At 34.1% G+C, this 19590-nt stretch overlaps 1 protein-coding gene across 3 annotated transcripts; it reads left to right on the forward strand.

The window, feature by feature from the left end:
* The first annotated feature begins 12569 nt into the window (after positions 1-12569).
* LOC118040219 (uncharacterized) lies at positions 12570-18790 on the forward strand. Of its 3 annotated transcripts, none has more exons than XM_035047102.2 (5): positions 12570-12694; positions 12863-13037; positions 14119-14340; positions 17556-17775; positions 18439-18790. In XM_035047102.2, exons 2-5 carry the CDS (start codon positions 12913-12915, stop codon positions 18703-18705), a joined length of 834 nt encoding a protein of 277 aa, XP_034902993.1. In that variant the 5' UTR covers positions 12570-12694; positions 12863-12912; the 3' UTR covers positions 18706-18790. The 3 variants fall into 3 exon arrangements, with proteins under 3 accessions (XP_034902993.1, XP_034902995.1, XP_034902997.1); XM_035047104.2 differs by having other exon boundaries at positions 12585-12694; positions 12808-13037; XM_035047106.2 differs by lacking the exon at positions 12570-12694 and having other exon boundaries at positions 12887-13037; positions 13954-14340.
* The last annotated feature ends 800 nt before the right edge of the window (positions 18791-19590 follow it).

The following is a 19590-nucleotide window of genomic DNA, read 5'->3' on the forward strand; positions in this document are numbered from 1 at the left end:
GGTAAGGATCAATATACCTTTGTTGGATGCTATTAAACAGGTACCTTCTTATGCTAAATTTTTGAAAGATCTATGCACTGTGAAGAGAAAACTGAATGTGAAAAAGAAAGCATTTTTAGCCGAACAAGTAAGTGCTATTCTTCAGAACAATAATGCTTTGAAATATAAAGACCCTGGTTGTCCTACAATTTCTTGCTTTATTGGAGAACATAAAATTAAAAGAGCTTTACTTGATCTTGGAGCTAGTGTGAATTTACTTCCATATTCGGTTTTTCAAAGTCTCAGTCTAGGTGAGTTAAAACCAACTTCTGTAACTCTTTTACTTGCTGATAGATCTGTAAAAGTGCCTAGAGGAATAGTTGAGGATGTGTTAGTACAAGTTGATAAATTCATTTACCCTGTAGATTTTATTGTCTTGGATACACAACCTATTGAAGCATGTAATTCAATTCCTGTTATTTTAGGACGTCCATTTCTTGCAACTTCTAATGCATTGATTAATTGTAGGAATGGACTGATGAAACTATTATTTGGAAACATGACATTGAAGATGAATATTTTCAACATTTGCAAGCAACCTGGAGATGATAATGATTTACAGGAAGTGGACTTTATTGAAAAATTAGTTCATGATCAATTTCAAACCACTTCTAGTGAAACTAAGATTGATGAACCTGACGAGTTGCAAATGGTTTATTTTCAGGAAGAAGCAAAGGCATGTAATTGGAGACCACAAATTGAAGAATTGCCATCACGATCAATTGAGTCTATACCTTCAAGTATTCAACCACCAAAACTTGATTTGAAGCCGTTACCAGTCAATCTCAAATACTCATTTTTGGAAGAAAATGAAACTTTTCCGGTAATAATCTCTTCCAAACTTAATGCACATCAAGAAGGTAAGTTACTACAGACTCTGAAAATGCACAAAAATGCATTAGGATGGACCATAGCTGACATAAAAGGAATTAGTCCTTTGATTTGCACACACAGGATTTATTTGGAGGAAAATGCTAAACCATCTAGAGAAATGCAACGAAGACTTAATCCTAATATGAAAGAAGTAGTGAAAAATAAAGTCATTAAACTTCTAGATAATTGAATCATTTATCCTATTTCTGACAGCAAATGGGTAAGTCCTACCCAAGTTGTACCCAAAAAGTCTGGAGTCACTGTGATAACAAATGAGAAAAATGAGTTAATTCCAACTCGGACTATTACTGGTTGGCGCATATGCATTGACTATAGGAAACTTAATTTAATGACTAGAAAATATCATTTTCCTTTACCTTTCATGGATCAAATCCTAGAAAGAGTTGCAGGTCATGAATTTTAGTGTTTCCTAGATGGCTATTCAGGTTACAATCAAATTGAAATTGCATTGGAAGACCAAGAGAAGACTACTTTCACTTGTCCATTTGGTACTTTTGCATATCGAAGAATGCCTTTTGGGTTATGTAATGCACCAGCTACGTTTCAAAGATGCATGCTTAGTATATTCAGTGATATGGTTGAACGTTTTCTTGAGATTTTTATGGATGATTTTTCTGTTTTTTGTGATTCATTTGATGATTGCTTAACTAACTTGGAAAAGGTTTTGAACAGGTGTGAAGAGAAGAATCTTGTGCTAAATTAGGAAAAATGTCACTTTATGGTAACAAACGGCATTGTACTTGGTCACATTGTTTCATCGACAGGAATTGAGGTTGACAAATCTAAAATCGAGTTAATTGCCAACTTACCAACACCAAAATCTGTTAAAGATGTTAGATCATTCTTAGGACATGCTGGTTTTTACAAAAGGTTCATCAAAGATTTTAGTGTAATATCTAAACCATTGTGTAACCTTCTATCAAAGGAAACTGTTTTTGAATGGACTGAACAATGTGAAAAAGCCTTTGTTAAACTTAAAAGCTTGCTTACTTCTGCTCCTGTCATTCAACCTCCTGATTGGTCATTACCTTTTGAAATAATGTGTGACGCTAGTGATTACGCCGTGGGTGCTGTCTTGGGACAAAGAAAAGATAAGAAACCATATGTGATTTACTATGCAAGTAAAACTTTAAATAGTGCTCAAATGAATTACACTACCACTGAAAAAGAATTACTTGCAGTAGTATTTGCATGTGACAAGTTCAGATCTTATCTTGTTGGCTCACCTGTTGTTGTTTTTAGTGATCATGCAGCATTGAAATATCTTCTCTCTAAGAAAGATTCTAAGGCTAGATTGGTGCGGTGGATTTTGTTACTTCAAGAATTTGATATCACAATCAAAGACAAGAAAGGCACCGAAAATGTTGTCGCGGATCATTTGTCAAGATTGACAACCGATTCGAGATCTGACATCACACCAATCGATGACTACTTTCCTGATGAATCTTTATTTTCTGTCTCTACGATGCCTTAGTTTGCTAATATTGTTAATTTTCTTGTTTCAGGACAATTGCCAGCTCATTGGAGTACCCAAGACAAAAGAAAGTTCTTGAACGAAGTGAAGAACTTTTATTGGGATGACCCTTATTTATTCAAATATTGTCCTGATCAAATATTTCGAAGATGCATTCCTGACAATGAGGTAAGTAGTGTCATTAAATTTTGTCATTCTGAGGCATGTGAGGGTCATTTCTCATCAAGAAAGACAAGTGCAAAAATCTTACAAAGTGGATTTTACTGGCCCACCATGTTCAAAGACTCACATGCATTCTGCAAGACTTGTGAAAATTGTCAAAAGTTGGGATCTATTTCAAAACGTCACATGATGCCTTTAAATCCTATTCTTGTCATTGAGATCTTTGATTGTTGGGGTATAGATTTTATGGGTCCATTTCCTCCATCATTTGGTTTCTTGTATATATTGGTCGCAGTAGATTATGTTTCAAAATGGATAAAGGCAATTCCAAGTAGAACCAATGATCACAAAACAGTGATAAAATTTTTGAAAGAAAACATTTTAAGTCGATTTGGAATCCCTCGAGCCATGATAAGTGATGGTGGAACACATTTCTGCAACAAGCCATTTGAATCTTTAATGAAGAAATATGGAATCACACACAAAGTTGCCACCCCTTATCACCCTCAGACGAGTGGACAGGTATAACTTGCTAATAGGGAGATCAAACAAATCTTGGAGAAAACGGTGAACCCTAATCGGAAAGACTGGTCTTTAAGACTTAATGATGCACTTTGGGCTTATCGAACTGCATATAAAACATCATTAGGTATGTCACCTTATAGACTAGTCTATGGAAAACCTTGTCACTTGCCTGTGGAAATTGAACATAAAGCTTATTGGGCTATTAAAGCTTTCAATTCAAACATTGATGATGCTAGTCAGCTGCGAAAATTGCAAATAAATGAGCTTGAGGAAATAAGAAATGATGCATATGACAATTCAAGAATTCATAAAGCAAGAATCAAAGAGTTTCATGACAAGAAAATACTGAGAAAAACATTCAATGTTGGTCAAAAAGTCTTGCTTTATAATTCTCGACTCCATTTATTTCCTGGAAAACTAAGATCAAGATGGAGTGGTCCTTTTATTGTGAAATATGTGTATCCATATGGGGCTTGTGATATCGAAAATCCAAATAATGGCAATGTTTTCAAGGTAAATGGGCATCGGTTGAAAGTTTATTTTGATAATTTTTCAGTTGAGAATGACTCTATTGAATTGAGTGATCCTGTATATAAAGATTGATTCTTTTTCTCATATTGTTTTGTGTTTGTTTTGGTATATCTTTTGTTTTGCTAGTTTCTCTCACCCCGGTCAAATGGCGAATAACGGTACTCCGTGACTTTTAAGTCGGTTCTTTCAATTTCCCATGATAACTGATATCTGTGTATATAATTGTGCAATTCTCTGCTCTTTCATCTTTCTTTGAATCTCTCCCCCAATTCTCAGTTGAAAATGGACACCACTCTTGAAAAATTGAAAAAGTATTTTCCCGCTCTGCCTCAGAATGCGATTACAAAAATTTACCGTGCTAGATGTGCAAGATTGAGGTTGTTAATGAACCATGGAATTCCTGAAGATATTCGCTGGCTGATTGAAGCAAAGGTCCGATTATCAGGTGAGTCCTCCAATTCTTTCATTTCATACATGTCTGGAACAGGTAAAAGCACTTTTGCGAAGAAACGTCGTGCAAAACGACTGAAAGTCTGTCACCGATGTGCCAGATGGACTTGTAATGCGACATGTCGTTCTTTAGGAATGGTATCTGTAAACCGTGAAGATAAAATACAATTCATTAAGGATGGCCTGAGTAAGGGGTCTTTAGATAATCTTCTATTGACTCTTGAGACGCACCCTAGTGGAGATGTGCATCGTGCAATTTATGATTTATGGCCCCAATTCCATAAAGAACATGCTTGACTTAGTCTTGGGAATCTGACTAAAAAAGACCCTGTTTGCCAGTTTTTAAAAAAACTGGATGGGAAGCCTATCCCCGACCCATAGAGGGTGTTTAAGCCGTTCTTGGACGTAAAACCAAGGGAAGATGTAAGCCATAATCACAACTACCTGTACATATATATGCTTTTTCAAAATAAATAATTAATAAAGAGAGAGAGAGAGAGAGTGTGTGTGTGTGTGAGACTACAGCTGGCCTATATATAGGTGGTATGATTGCATTTTCAATTTCTCATCTATAAATTCTTCTCTTCCTTCCTTTTATTTCTACTCAACCCATACATTCATCAAATACAGACGTGTGTAGAAATGGCAGGTTCCTCAAGTAATCACATAAACAAAATTTGTGTTTTTGGTGGATCCAGTTCCGGGAAAGAAAAAGAGTTTTTAGAATCAGCAAATCATCTTGGTCAGGTACCAGCTGAGCGAAAGATTCATTTAGTGTATGGAGGAGGTAGCCTTGGGTTAATGGGGGGAGTGTCAATAGCTGCATTTTTAGGAGGTAGTCAAGTTTTGGGGGTAGTCCCCAAAGCTTTAGCACAAGGGGACATCATTGGAAAAACAATTGGAGAGGAATTACAGGTCCCCACAATGTCTGATCGACTGAATGCAATGTTTAACCATGTTGATGCCTTCATTGCCTTACCAGGTGGTCTGGGCACATTGGAAGAGATCTTTCATATTTCCTCTTGGGCCCAACTGCACATTCACCATAAACCCATAGGTTTGTTAAATGTTAATGGTTTTTATGATAAGTTGTTGTTTTTTCTTGATCATGCTGTGGAACAGGAATTTCTAACATCTTCAGCACGACAAATCATAATCTCTGCTGGTACTGCTGAACAATTGATTGACCAACTACAATCTTTCATCCTTGTAATTAATCCCTCAATGAATCGCATAAATTGGTCAACTCAGGAAAGCCGTAAAAAGCTTAGATTGGATTTGAGCCTTCATTTGTAAAAACTTTGTGTCTTTTGGTTTTATTATTGTGTTTTGTTGTTTCTTCTATTTGTTTAAGTGTGTTTCAGGTTTTCAGTGTTCGTTATTTCAGGTGATGTCTTCTATACTCTATCTTTCTACCTTAAAACATTGAGGACAATGTCTCATTTTGGTTGGGGGGAAAGGGTAGTAGTAAGTAAAAAAAAAAAAAAAAAACTGTGTTTTCTATTTCATAAAACTATTTGCAAAACTGTTGTTGCTAGGATGGCAGAGTAAAAGGAGTTCTTTTGTTAAAGTGACTCTTGAGACGCATCTTAGTAAACATTCTTAACAAGGTCTATCAGAATACTTCTTGAAATATCTAAGTTTACAAACTCTCATATTGTTAACACTTGATTCTGCTCATATGCTCATTTAACAAGTATTCTTAAATCTTCATTTTCACACACACACGCTTTAACATATGATTGTGGGTTGCACATTCGATTATTACATTATTTATGTTCTTTTGTTATAGGTAACAACTAAGGGAAAGGGATAGTACATAATTTGCATAAAAAAAGAAAAAAAAATTGTGATAATAATGATGAATAAAAACGTAGATAAGTTTGGTTTCGTAGCCTCCCTAACCTAAGCAATTAAGCCCGAAGGGGTGTTTTAACACTTAATACCCTAAAGTCAACTGACTTGGGAGCTATTGGTCCAAAGCTTGTTACATGGATTAAGGAGAAAAGCTTAAGGGAATCAAACATTGCACTATCTACATATTAGTATATGCAACCCGAGTTGCTAAACTCGTAGAGGTGTCTCAACACCTAATGCCCTAAGACCAACTGGTCTGGGAGTCATTAGCCTAAAACTCGTTACATGGGTTAAAGATGCATTGTGTTTTAAGTTGTATGTGTAAATAGAAAAAAAAGAAAAAAAAGAAGAAAAATAATCCCAACCCAAGGAAGTTAACCTTAAACATTAGAACATCATATTGTTTTCTTCCAACAATAGCCCCATCATATATGTTTTCATACATTGAGCACATAAAAAGAAGATTTATTAATATCTTGTTTAAGAAATATGAAGCAGAAATGAGAGTTTGTTTATCTGGATAGATTAATGGAAGTTGAATGATGAATGCCTTGCTTTGTGGAACTTGCAAATTGTTTTTCTATTTTAACGCTTTGATTACTAGGGACTAGTAATAAGCTGGTTGGGGGGTGTGATTAGTACTTAAAAGTGCATGTTTATCAAGGGTTTATATCATCATTTTGCACTTAAAGTATCAATAACTCCTTAACTAAAGCATGTTTTATAATAACAAGTCTAATATTATAAATTACCCTAATATATGGTAAATGTTCATCTTAAATGCAGGCATATCACATAAATCAAAGGATTGATTGATGAATTCAACTACTGAAATTTTGAAAGAAGGGTGAAGCTTAGAAAAGAAACGTTGGTGCAGTCCAAACTGGAACACTGTTTGGTAATTGGGTCATATCTCGAGTTCTAGATATCCAAATGATCTGAAATTTTTACAGAGATTTGATAAGACATAGGCCTACAACTTTCATTTGTACATCAAGATCTAAGAAGGCCCTTTTCAAGTCCAAATTATAGCAACAACGGAGAAGTCCGAATCTGTCCTACAGCCCAACACTGTTCAGTGTTCAGCCCATATCTTGAGTTCTAGAAGTCCAAATGATCTCATCTTTTTTTTCCTGGAAATCTAAGAGAGTTTCCTAGAACTTTCATTTGGACATCTGGACCCAGTTCTGATGCTAGCATTTTCGTTTTATTTAGATAAGATAATAAGGATTTTCACTAAGTCAAAAGTTGGCCACCCACTCAACAATGAGTCATCAAAGCAATAATTCTGAATTTTGGCTCATAAAAGGAGGCATTTGCCATGTATTTAGGGGCTTGGTTGTTCAGATCAAGTTCATGCTCTTTATTTTCTCTCTTTATATTTTTGTAATTCTTAAGTTTTGCTTTCATTAATTTCTTGTTTATGCTTTTCATTTCCTTTCCTTTCCTTAGTTAACTTGTATTTTATTTATGTTCTTGTTTTGTTTATTTATGTTTCTCTTTTTATTTATGTTTGGCTAAGTTTATTATGTCAAGGTGAAAAGGTTACACTAATGGTGTAAGAACAAGTATGGTATAAACTCAATATGAACCTTAATGTTTAATATTAACATGTCTTATCTTTTTATCTTACTAATTCTTAATACCTTGCTTGTTAAATGGTTAATCTAAATTTGTGTTGTATAATACTTGGTACAACAAATGCCTTGGCACTCTCATAGCCCAACCGTATGGTATTACCTACACCTGGGCTATGAAAGGTACTTGATTTGTTATTAACATCAATTAACATCATGAATTCCTGATAATATTTAAAAGTTTTGTGTTATGTAAATGAGATAATTAATATGATCATGTTAATAATTTATAATGAGCTATTAATGACAAATCATCCGAATGGAACCTCCTTCGTGTGTGGTTTCCAAATTGAGTAATAAGAGTTTATACTATACTTGTTTGAAATACCATTAGTGGATCCTCTAACCTTGACATTTATTTTTATCATTGTTTAATCCTTACATTAATCTTTCATCTCAAAGTTCTCATTAATTTCTTCCTTCTCTTCTTTTTATTGTTATTATTATTACTACTACTACTACTACTATTATTATTATTTACATTCTTGTTATATTTTATGTATGTTAAGTATGCTCTGTGTTTGATCAAGGATCCTGACATTGTTGGTCTTGCCTTGTTCATTCGCATCAGAAATCTGTTTATATTATATAATATATCTCTTTGATCTTTCCATAAACTCAGTATATAGGCTGGAAACCTGTGACCCGATCTTTTAGATCATTCTCAGGTATAACAACGCCACGTACTGAGTATTATTATTAGTATTATTATTATTATTAATATTATTATTACTATTAATATTATTATTATTATTACTGTTATTGTTATTATTATTGTTTAACATTGTTGCTATTATTGTTATTGTTGTGTTGTTATTTATAATTTATACAATTAACCTCTCTGTGGTTCGACCCCGGTCTTGCCGGGTTATTTATTACTTCGACACTCCTGCACTTGGGAGAAGACATCAATCTTTTGGTCGTGTCAAATTCCACCATGAAGTTAAGACCTTATTAACCCTCAACACTCTAAAGATTGGAAAGGACGATGAATCAAAAGATATTGGCATGATGGCCTATGAACTCCTTGAATATCAAAATAGCTACGATTATAGAAAAGGCACATGATGAGTGTTACCAAGCCATAAATGCTTGGTAGAGAAATGTAACATAAAGATAGAATAAGTATAACATTGTTAACATGTTTTTGTTATTAAAATTTGTGACAAGGTCATTCAAACCCTTTTATTTATTTATTTATTAGGAGTATTGTGTTTTGGGATTATATTGCATCTTTCATAGTTATCAAACTCGGCTCAGGTGTTGATCCGGCCAAGGAGCCGGGTCACGGGTTTTATGGGTCAACCAAGGTCGACTCGGGTCAACCTGAAAAAATAAAAAAAAATATATTAAAATTTTTAATATTGCATATGAAAAAATTAAGAAAAAATTTATATGAATATAAGCTATGAATGTTGTAAATAAAAAACTTTTCTCATATTTATATAATAAACTTTAAAAAATAATAATAACTAAATAAAAATATATCACATTAAAAAAAAAAAAAAACAACCCTCAAAGCTACTCCCGCTTCATTAAAAAAACCATTATTTCCAAATCCCAACCCTAATCCCACCACCAGCACTCTGCATTAGCAATTGATCATCCTCATCCAAAGGCAGGCTCTCATCAGCAATTGGTTGTCCTCTTCCAAAGGCAGCTTGCTTTTTCGGATGCTTGCGCTACTGTCCTTCATGTTTATTTCTGATCCTATTATTCTTGATTTATTTTTCATCTTTATCCTCCATACTTCACTACTTATAACCGCTGCTTCATCTGTCAAGACTACTATTGTTGCTATCTTTCGAAGTTAGATCTCAAATCGCCTGGCCTTGTCCCCCGGCAAGGAAGATTGTGAGGCTCGTCGCGCTTAGAGGGGCTGGAAGCAGCAAGAAAGATCCAGACAAAGATAAGATCTCAAATCTGTCATGGAGAGTCACCCGGGTCTTGCCCGGGTAATGGGTCGATTCACCGGGTCGATCCGGGTTTAATAACTATGGCATCTTTTAATAAAGCATGCCTTTGTTTTCTTAGTTTAATTGATATTCTTAAATCAAGAATTGCTTCTGTAAAAGTAATGTTTGACATAAATATAATAGCAAATGCATTGGTCGAATTCTGAGACCTATTATGTAAATGTTACGGAGAGATCCTTCCTTATATGAATCTTAAAAATCTTGTTTTTCAATCCTGATAAACCTTAAAAGGTAGAGTCCATGTTACTCTTTTTGTTTTATTCCCAAAATGTCCTCCATCCCAATAAACCTTAAAATGGTAAAATTTTGATGAATAATATACATTCGAGTCATGATCTCACCCCTTCTTCTACTAGGTTAACCGTATGGTTTTCTTAGTTAATAATAGTTTTTAAATAAGGCTAGGATTTATCAACACAAACAAACTTGGATTTGAAATGAAGAAGATCATCTTTAATAAATCATTTATTGATAAAATATATCCCTTGTTGTCTCTTATGACATTTGTTATAACAAACAATGAAATTAGGTTTTATTTAAGCTTATAAATTGTGTTTTTCAAGTAAAGAGAGAAACCATATAAGAAGAAAGATAAATTTTTTAATTTGTCATTTATGAGTGTTTTAGATATAATATAGATGAGGGTAAACTGGTCATTTTGTCCAATTTAAAATTTGGGTTAGTCTAGGGTGTAAATTATAATTTCTAAAAGAATGGAAGTAAAAATAAAAAAAAAATAACTAAAATATAGGATGTAAAGTTTAATTTACCCAAAAATAATACAAAAAAACTAGTAAAAGATTATTGTTTTTTTAATTTATCCATAAGTTAGTGGTAATGAACCATTTAAACTCATAAGAGGTAATATATTTAAAATTTACTTCTAATTCTTTATTTATTATTTTAATATATCATTAACTATTTACCAAAGCTAAAACAAGACTAAAAAACATTGTAGCATGTGAGTGAAAACATTGTTTACTAGAATAGTATTTTCACCCTTTCACCTTTTCCCATTAAAAAATGTTTAACTTGCTAATGGGGTAAGATGGAGATGTGAACCCCATTGACATTGATCTCGTAACCCAAATTCAATATTGACATAATCCTGGAAAGCCAAATTCAAGTTTAATAAGTGTGACACAATGATTACCTAAAGCATACTAAGACTATTTGAATGAACCCTCACCCAACAATAACTAGCGAATCACGAATGAGAAATATAAAAAAGATATCACGAAATAATTGTTCTTTAATAAGTCAAATTCAATTTGTTAAAGAACCAAAGAATGTCAGTTTCCTTACACACACAAGCAATATTATTTTGAAATCAAAGTCTGTAAAAAAACAAAACCCTAAATACAAGCTAAATAACTATATTTATAATAGGTAAAAATTTCCTAAACAATTCTGAAAAATAGAAATAGTTCTAAATAAAATAGAAAAAAGAATCTTAAATTAATTAGTAAACTAATTAAAAATCATGTATAATAGCATTTGAATTTTATTGCAAGGCCTTCTCAATGTCTGATTAACCTAAAATATTATCAGCAAGACCTTTAAAAAATTATAGTAAAATTTCAACCCGATTTAATAGTCGGATTGAAAATTATGCTTGTTAGTGTAAAATTATGTATTAGAAAAAATCAACCCAAAATCGATTTTAATTGTTCTAAATAAGTATGGGAATCTTTGTAATAGCTCATGCCACTTAGTTTCTTTATATAATATGAAAAGTCTCAAAATATTCTCTTAAAATATCCTTGTAATGTTAGGATTGATTTGCCGCTACCTATATTTCATTGTAAGGGTGGAAAATTATTGCCCCTTTTATGTTGTAGTCTCCTCGAAATGAGCAGTGACCCAAATATGCTAAATAAGTCCATTCAGTGCCTTATTTAACTTCTTGACCTTTGATTTTATAATTGACACCTTTAATAAATCTTTTCTGCTGGTAAACTAGTCTATATTAGATGGTTTTTTTCACGGGGATCCATTACTCATTATTTATTTTTATGGAGGTAGATCAGTCTTCACAATTTTAAAGTGAACAATTAAATGATTGTATTACTCTTAAAGGCAAATAAAAAAATAACTTACATGGAAAGGTCTTGTTGTCATTTCTAATTTTCAAGTACAGTAAAATTACTCCACTATTTTTTTTTTGTTAAATAACCTATAATCTAAGGGTTTTTTGGATTCTTTTCCTCATCTGTTTTCATAATAATCAATATGAATGAGAGTGAGTTTTATCTTTTTAGTATATTAAAAATAATTAGAAACAAAAAATAGCAATTGAAATTCATGTGCCAAAATGCAAGGGAGGGTTAAATTTTAAAAATTAAAAAAATTATTTCATTGTTTAGGTTTTTTTATTTAACTTAAGGTATAAAATCTTCTTTTTGTTATCAAATTTAAAAAATAGTAAATCTTTTTTATTTATTCCAAGCTCACACACCATCCTTTTTTTTTTTTAAAGAAGCAAATAATGTGTCTAGATAAAAAAAAAATTGAAATCCAAAGGGGTCGAGGATCTAGATTATGGATTTAATAAGTTAACTCTGGTTTATTCATGTTTTTTTTCAATTGAATCGTTTTATTTTTAATTTTATCCATTAATTTTTTTATGTATTTATTGTAAAAAAATACATTGGATAAGTTGTCACAATCTTATGATATATTGTTTTCCCTTCTAAAAAAATATTTTTTTATTGGTGATATTTTTTTTTATTTTATGCACTCAGTATTATTATTTATTTTTTATTGTCTTTTTTAAAATAAAATCATTTTATTTGATCCATTCAGGTACATAACATAAATATTTTTTTTTAATATATTTGTAGTGCCTGAACATAATTAAAAAAAAAAAAAACTGTGGATGCATAACTAGCTAACTATCTAATTATGAATTAATAAGAATAAAATAGGACAAATTTGAAGCAAGCCCAAAGTACAAGGACATATTAAATATTAAATATTTCATTTTTGCTTTATTTTATTTTAAAATAAAATAAAATAAAATCTGTGGTATTCCTGTGGGAATGCTACGGATAGAAAATATAAATAAATAAATCTATCATCTTTCTTTTTATTTTTCTTACTCTCAATCTCATAAGAAACAAGTGTCGTATTTTAGGGTTTCGATTTTGGTACCTCTCTCTCTCTCATTGTTTTTTGGAGATTTATATATTGATAGATAGATAGGTAGATAGATAGATATTGACGGCTATCTGACTTTCTCTGACCTTGTTTGGTTCCTCAGGAAATTGAAAGAAAAAGAATTGGCGAGAGAGCTGATAATAATTTTGATTTTTCAGGTCGAATTTGTTGCTGTTGCTGTTGAAGCTTAAGTTTTTGTTAGCATAAAATGCCTAGGGATTTGTCGCGGTCGCCTTCATATAGGCGAAGGCGTTCGCCGTCGCCTGTGGCGAGTAGGTATAACAGGAAGAAGAGTCGAAGGGAGAGGAGCCGTTCTCCGTATTCGTATAGCAGGTGATCCCGTTTATGTTTTTACTCTCTTAACTTCCTTTCTTTTTATTTACTGTTCAACAAAGATTGAGGACTCCTTTCGTTACTGCAAATTGTTCGAGCTAGATATGTACGGTGATCTTATCCTTCTTTATTGATTTATTTTTGGGTACATATTTATCTATGCTTGCAAATGGGGTCTGATTTTACCGTGTCTTGTTCAATAGATAGTATTCAATAAGATCATGGGCTTCCGTGTCGTGTTCGGTGTGTCTTTCCTCGCGTTCTGCTGTTACTGTGTTTTAACATGTTGCCAATGTCTGACATTTGATAATCTGGTTTGGTTGAAATCTTCCGCGGGATAATAAATATGCGATGCCAGTGTTCTTTATAGCTTAGCTAGCCTATAGTTTGAAAGACAGAGTGCATATCACACTGTACCGAAAGCTTTTTGCAGAACATAGCTTTGAATTGGATTTTTACGTGGAAATTGCATGTTATCTGGCTTCCTCTTTTAATTGCTCCAGTGGATGGAGATTGATAGTTTGACTGTTCAAGTTGGTGTATTCTGGCAACATTTTGCCTTTCAAAATGATTTCTCTTTACACCGGTTTGTGCACGAGTCCTTTCTTGATTGACAGAGTCAATTGCTTTGTTGATTTTTCACAAAAATGTGAGGAATATTTTGATCTACTGGTATGGAATTGTAGTATTTCATTGGGAATCTGCTTTTGGGGAACTTAATATTGCATGTAAGGCGGAGAGATATCAAATATATATTTGGATAAAAGCATACAGGGCGCTGTAAGGGTGCCATAGGATTCACGTTCTTTATAATAAAGTTACAAAAACTCAGTGCCCTCCCAATGTATTGGGTGGGAAGTGAGCAGGTGATGAGTGCTGATGGGTGTCCTTTTTCATTGCTCGGTTGTGATATTAGCTTCTTCGTGTGATAAAAGATGGAGCACATGATGGTGTACGAGGTAACTGTATATGCTTCTATGTTTATTGTGCTAGATGGTGGGGGGATCCAAAACTGCTTTGCACATTGTTGATGTGCATACTAACATTTTTTTATGTCTAATCATGTTTCTGTATCATACAGAAGGAGAAGTCGCTCTATTTCTCCTCGCCGGCACAAAAGTCGTTCTCCAACCCCAAGACGCCGTAAAAGTCGTTCTCCAACCCCGAGACGTTATAAGAGGCAAAGAAGCAGTAGTTCCTCACCGTCTCCCACTCATAAATCTTCTAGTCCAAGTCTTGGGTCAGTGGAGCGCAAAATTGTTAGTGAAAAAATGAGAAAAGAAGAAGAAGAAGAGAAGAAGAGGTATATCAACTTTCAAGCATCTTAGTTCAGTCTAATATCATGTTTTTATTAGTGTTACTAGATTTCAGCTTTGTATTTTATTGTTTTTATCTTTCATTTGAACTTTTGGAATATTTATGCATTTTTTTGGGATTGCTGTATTGATCGCATATACATTGTTAGATTTGAGCTAGAGAGAAAATGGTTGTCAATTATTGTATCAGGCATATATGTGTTGCTCAGTGAATCACAAGAGATATAATGCTTTCTAATCGAGAGATTCTAGCTTCATGTAGTCTGGTCCAATTGCAGTCAAAGAAAGTGACTGGGAGATATGCTAACCCATGGTTTGCTTTGGAACATGAAATTCTACGTCACCAGTTCCATTAGTCTGGTTATCTGTGTGTTAGAGGAAAGAAAGGAAAACAAAATCTTGCTGGTTAATTGCTATTGCTAGTTGATTTTTATTTTTTATTTTTATTTTCTTATGTCCTTAAACACCCCTTGTTTGTTGTTTTAGCTATCATGCAAGTAAATACAACATGTGTTAACTGAGGGTGTTTTTTTTTGGCTCTAACTACAAGCTAATGTTACTTCTATTCTCTGTTTTACATGTCATGATTACAGATAGCTCAGGTGCTTGTTTAGGCACCAAATTATAGAGTTTGGTTCCTCTTTTGACCTAACTATCTACCAAGAATAGTGAGGACCTGAGAGCAACAAGTTCAGTAAGAAAGTCTTGAGGGTGGACCACTTTTTTCCCCATTTTTTGCTGTGCAGAATTTGACCTAAAGGCATAACCTTAATCCGCTGACCACTTCTAAGTTGAACTGAGGCCATGGAACATCATACACAATCCTTCCATTGGTGAAACTGGCACATGCTAATCGCCTTCTATAATTTTTACTGATTAAAAATTGCTCAAATCTTATGGACCAGATTTCTCATGTTTAATTTGGCTGAAAATCCTCTCGGTTGCATATTTAAATAATCTCTTGTGGAGTTTCTATCTATTCTTTCACATTTCAGTATGATGTAATATCAAATATCATGCAGCAAAGTAGTTGGTAGACCATTTGAATCCATATTCAATTACAAAAAGAGGGCTACTAAAGCGCATACATATATAGATCTAACATAAGTCCTATGTCGTTATTTGCAACTCACATTCTTTAACAAGTTATTCTGGAAAACCAGCCATAGGAAAGTTTGGGATCCATTGGGGTCCGGGACATTTCCAAACTATCTCCCACTGTTTGAAGCTCCCCAAACCTGGCGTGAAAACATAGCATGCATTGACTTTGTGGTGCAGTTCCCTTGATTAGACGACCCCAGGATAACGCAATCATTACGCACAAAGTTATGTGGGGGCTTAATCCTAGCAATCAGTAGACAAACATGATGAGGCAGGAACGTAACATATGAAACACACTTCAATTCCCTCTCCATGTCTCTTGCTTTGTGTGCATGCACATGTGTGTGCAAGTGCATGTGTATGTGTATGAATGTTTTTGTTTTGATAAAAGAAATTTGTTTCCAGCCTGTCCCTTTATGTATACTAATGCTATACAGCAGTCTCGATATGATTTAAGTTTAACTAGATTCTCAAGGATGCAGTATGGGATTCCTTCAAGAGCCACTAGTGACAATTCCTTAGAAGCTGTTTTCTAATTCATTATACGAGAGGACTTTGGTTTGAGTTTTGTGAAAAGGATAGGATGCTGGCAATGCTGCAGTTAATGGCATTATGGAAATGATATGGCCATGCCTTGTGTGATGCTCCAACAGTTTTCATTGGCACTTAGGCTCACATGGCTTGAACTTTTCCAACCTAAACAGCCAACAAAGTTTAGACTTGATTGCTTCAACACTTGTGTCACATTTCTAAGTAAGAAATAACACTGGGCAATAAAATAAATGAGCAAGGTAGGTGGTGCTTGGGGTGACAATTGCCTACTTGTGTTGACTGTAAGAATATTCACATGCTACAATGTGATAGGTGACTAAATAGCGAGCCAGTGTGTAGTTTCTATGGGTTAGGGTTAGGAGTTGGGATTTAATTTTTCTCTTACCTCCACTTAAGCATTTAGGGTTCACAAGAATGGTCAGAGAAGACATGACCTATTCTTGAGTTGCCACAATGCTATACTTGGTAGTCTCTTCGATAACTAGCCTACTTCCTATTTCTACACTATCAACAAGGCACATTGGCAGCAGACAAGTAGTCACGAGCAAGACAACTGTCCTTTTACCAACTTTCGCCCATTACACTTGGCTGTGCTAACTTGTCAAAGTGAATAAATTTATTCCATTTCAATTTCGTCTTTTAACATTGTACCTTGCTTCACTGCTAAATCTCATCTCCTGTTATGGCTTCAAGTTTCTTGTTTGTTGAGGTAGTCTGTTATGTGTTAACTTATCTCAAGTCCAAAACACTATTGAGATCTACTTGCTCATCCAATATCAGATTTTGTGTTTTGAGAATCTAGCAGTTTAGTTAGCTCTTCTCATTATCAGAGGCTCTTCAACCTACCATCAATTAAACTTAAAAAAAGAAGAAAGATCCAAGTCTCAGTTTAAACTTTGGTTGAGCTGCTTGCTTTGATCAGGCTGAATTTCCTTCAGTGTTTGGTTTCTTGGCTCTTGAATCTTGATTGGTCTGCTTATTTGCATCAATTAGTATTCTATTCATGCTGGGATTTTCAAGAATCACTGGCCTTTTGTCAATAACATGCACAAAAGAAGAAAAGTTCATATGTTTCTAAAACATAAAGATCTTGAAAATGTATGTTAGTTCCAGAATTGAGGATTTGAAGTAATTCGGTAATTAGTTTTAAAACTGCAGCAGGTTACTTGACATGCTTCTCCACAGGCTTTTCTGAAGGAAGATACTGCTATAGTTCAACTTGTTATATTTGATGATGAAATTGGGTGCCTCCTTTATCTACTGTTCACCAGTTTTGATACTCATTTGTTTGGATCAGGATTCGGTTAGAGGTATGCTATAGTTCATCATGATGCATCATTATATGTAGTACCTTTGCTGTCATGCAGGTTAGTTTTGCAATTTACTGTAGCTCAGAAAAAAAATAGAGAGAGAAGCAAAAAATTGGGCAGTTTGAATGCCAATTGCTGTTTTACATTTTGTGTGGATGCGGGGACACTTGGAACCATAAATGAGCAATTATATCTCAATGAGTGACCATTTTGTGGATTAACTTGTTTTATAATCTCAGGCGCCAGCAGGAAGCAGAACTAAAACTGATAGAAGAAGAGACAGCAAAGAGGGTGGAGGAAGCTATTCAGAGGAAAGTTGAAAAGAGCTTGAACTCCGAGGAGATCAAGTTGGAGATACAGAGGCGTTTAGAAGAGGGGAGGAAAAGACTTATTGATGAAGTTGCCGATCAACTTGAGAAAGAAAAAGAAGCTTCTCTAATAGAAGCTAGGCAAAAGGAGGTAGGTGTTTGCATTGCAATAAATTACAGCTAACATATTGTTCACTCCATTGCCATCATTGGTTCTCCCAGTGGCATATTTTCTTTCCATGATGCCCTGATTTCGTCCGGGGTATTTGTGGTGAACATCCATATCATTTATTTGTTATTTGATTTATTTTGTTGTTTGCAATCACTGTTCACCGATAACCCTACCAGTCATCCTCTAGATCTGCATAAAAATTGTTACGGTATCTTGGAGGAAACACCAATTAATTTATAGCTGTGGTGGCGTGGTTTCTAAGATGGATTTGGAAAGATTGCAAAAGGGAGCATAACTGCTGCCTAGGTCAAATGGTTAATGCCATCAAGGCCGGCAACCTTTTCCATGATAAGGGTGTGTTTGGCTGATGAATTTTTCTGTTTTCACTTGCACTCTTCCCATCATCATGGATTTTTTTTAGAAATCTTGCAAGCAATGTGCATTAATTTCTATTGATAACATGGCCAACAATCTTGGTGCCGTTGTGTTTCGTCTTTTAAATTAAAGGTAGCTATCCTTTCATTGCTTACTCACAACGTGTGCATGTGCGCTCATGGCTGCCATTAGCAGCTGGTTTATGAATGTAGTTTTTGTTATTCTCAGTGAGTTAAGCATCATTCTCAATTTTTCGTTCATGTACAGGAACAAGCTCGGAAAGAGAAAGAAGAGCTGGAGAGGATGCTTGAAGAGAATAGGAGAAGGATCGAAGAAAGTCAAAGAAAGGAGGCCTTGGAGCAGCAACGGAGAGAGGAGGAACGATACCGAGAACTAGAAGAGCTCCAAAGACAAAAGGAAGAAGCAATGAGGAGGAAGAAGCAACAAGAGGAGGAAGAACGTGTAAAGCAGATGAAATTGTTGGGTAAGAACAAGTCTAGGCCCAAGTTGTCATTTGCACTTGGCTCGAAGTGAAAACACTTGAAGAAGCTGATTTCAGTTTCTATAAATGTATGTGATAAAGGCTCTCTATTAATGTTAGCATTTGTGATTCGAGGGATGTTGCAATGTTTACTAGTTTTTGGTGTCGGCGCCTCATTCTGAGATTGCCATTAGCAAGTTTATTTTTCTTAGATCCATTTCATTGCGCCCTAGCCCGCCGGTAAGGACGGTCATCATCCGATTCGATAGCGGAGCAAGCCCGGAGCATGTTCTCGGATGGCTGTGAGAGACAAGCTCAGAGCTTCTTATTTAGTTTGTTTTTGGTAGCGAAAACAGTGTGAAGAGCTCGCTCAACTCTTTCTTGTCTGTATATCTCAACAGTGAGTTTTTTTTGTTTTATCTACGTTAAGAGAGATTGACGTGTGGGATGTGTTGCACACTCGTTTGTAGACTATTCTGGATGGACAAGGTCTAGTTTGGACGTGTCAAATGTTTAGCCTGTTCAAGTTTTGATGGATGATTTTACAGGGGAGCTGGCTCGTTTCTTCAAAAAAAAAAAAAAAAAAAAAAAAAAAAAAAAAAAAAAACTCAAAAGGGGCCAAGATGTTTTTGTTACTCCAGTTACTTTCCTTGTTAATACTAAGAATACTTAAGAGTTTTCCTAGGAGGTTGGTTTCTTGTGAATCATTAAAACTGGATATAAATTATTTGATTAATTTGTGAAGATTTAGCGGATGATAGTTTTAGGGATTGTTTGTTTTTTGTGATTAAAGTTGTTTTTTTTTTTTTAATTTTAAAAAAAAATGTTTTTTTTGGATTTTATTTTTTATATTTTTAAATCGTTTTAATATATTAATATAAAAAATAATTTTTAAAGATAAAAATATTGTATTTATACGTTTACATTTCTAATCTAGA

Source organism: Populus alba, chromosome 1, assembly GCF_005239225.2.
Source record: "Populus alba chromosome 1, ASM523922v2, whole genome shotgun sequence".
In the NCBI taxonomy this organism is placed as follows: domain Eukaryota; kingdom Viridiplantae; phylum Streptophyta; class Magnoliopsida; order Malpighiales; family Salicaceae; genus Populus; species Populus alba.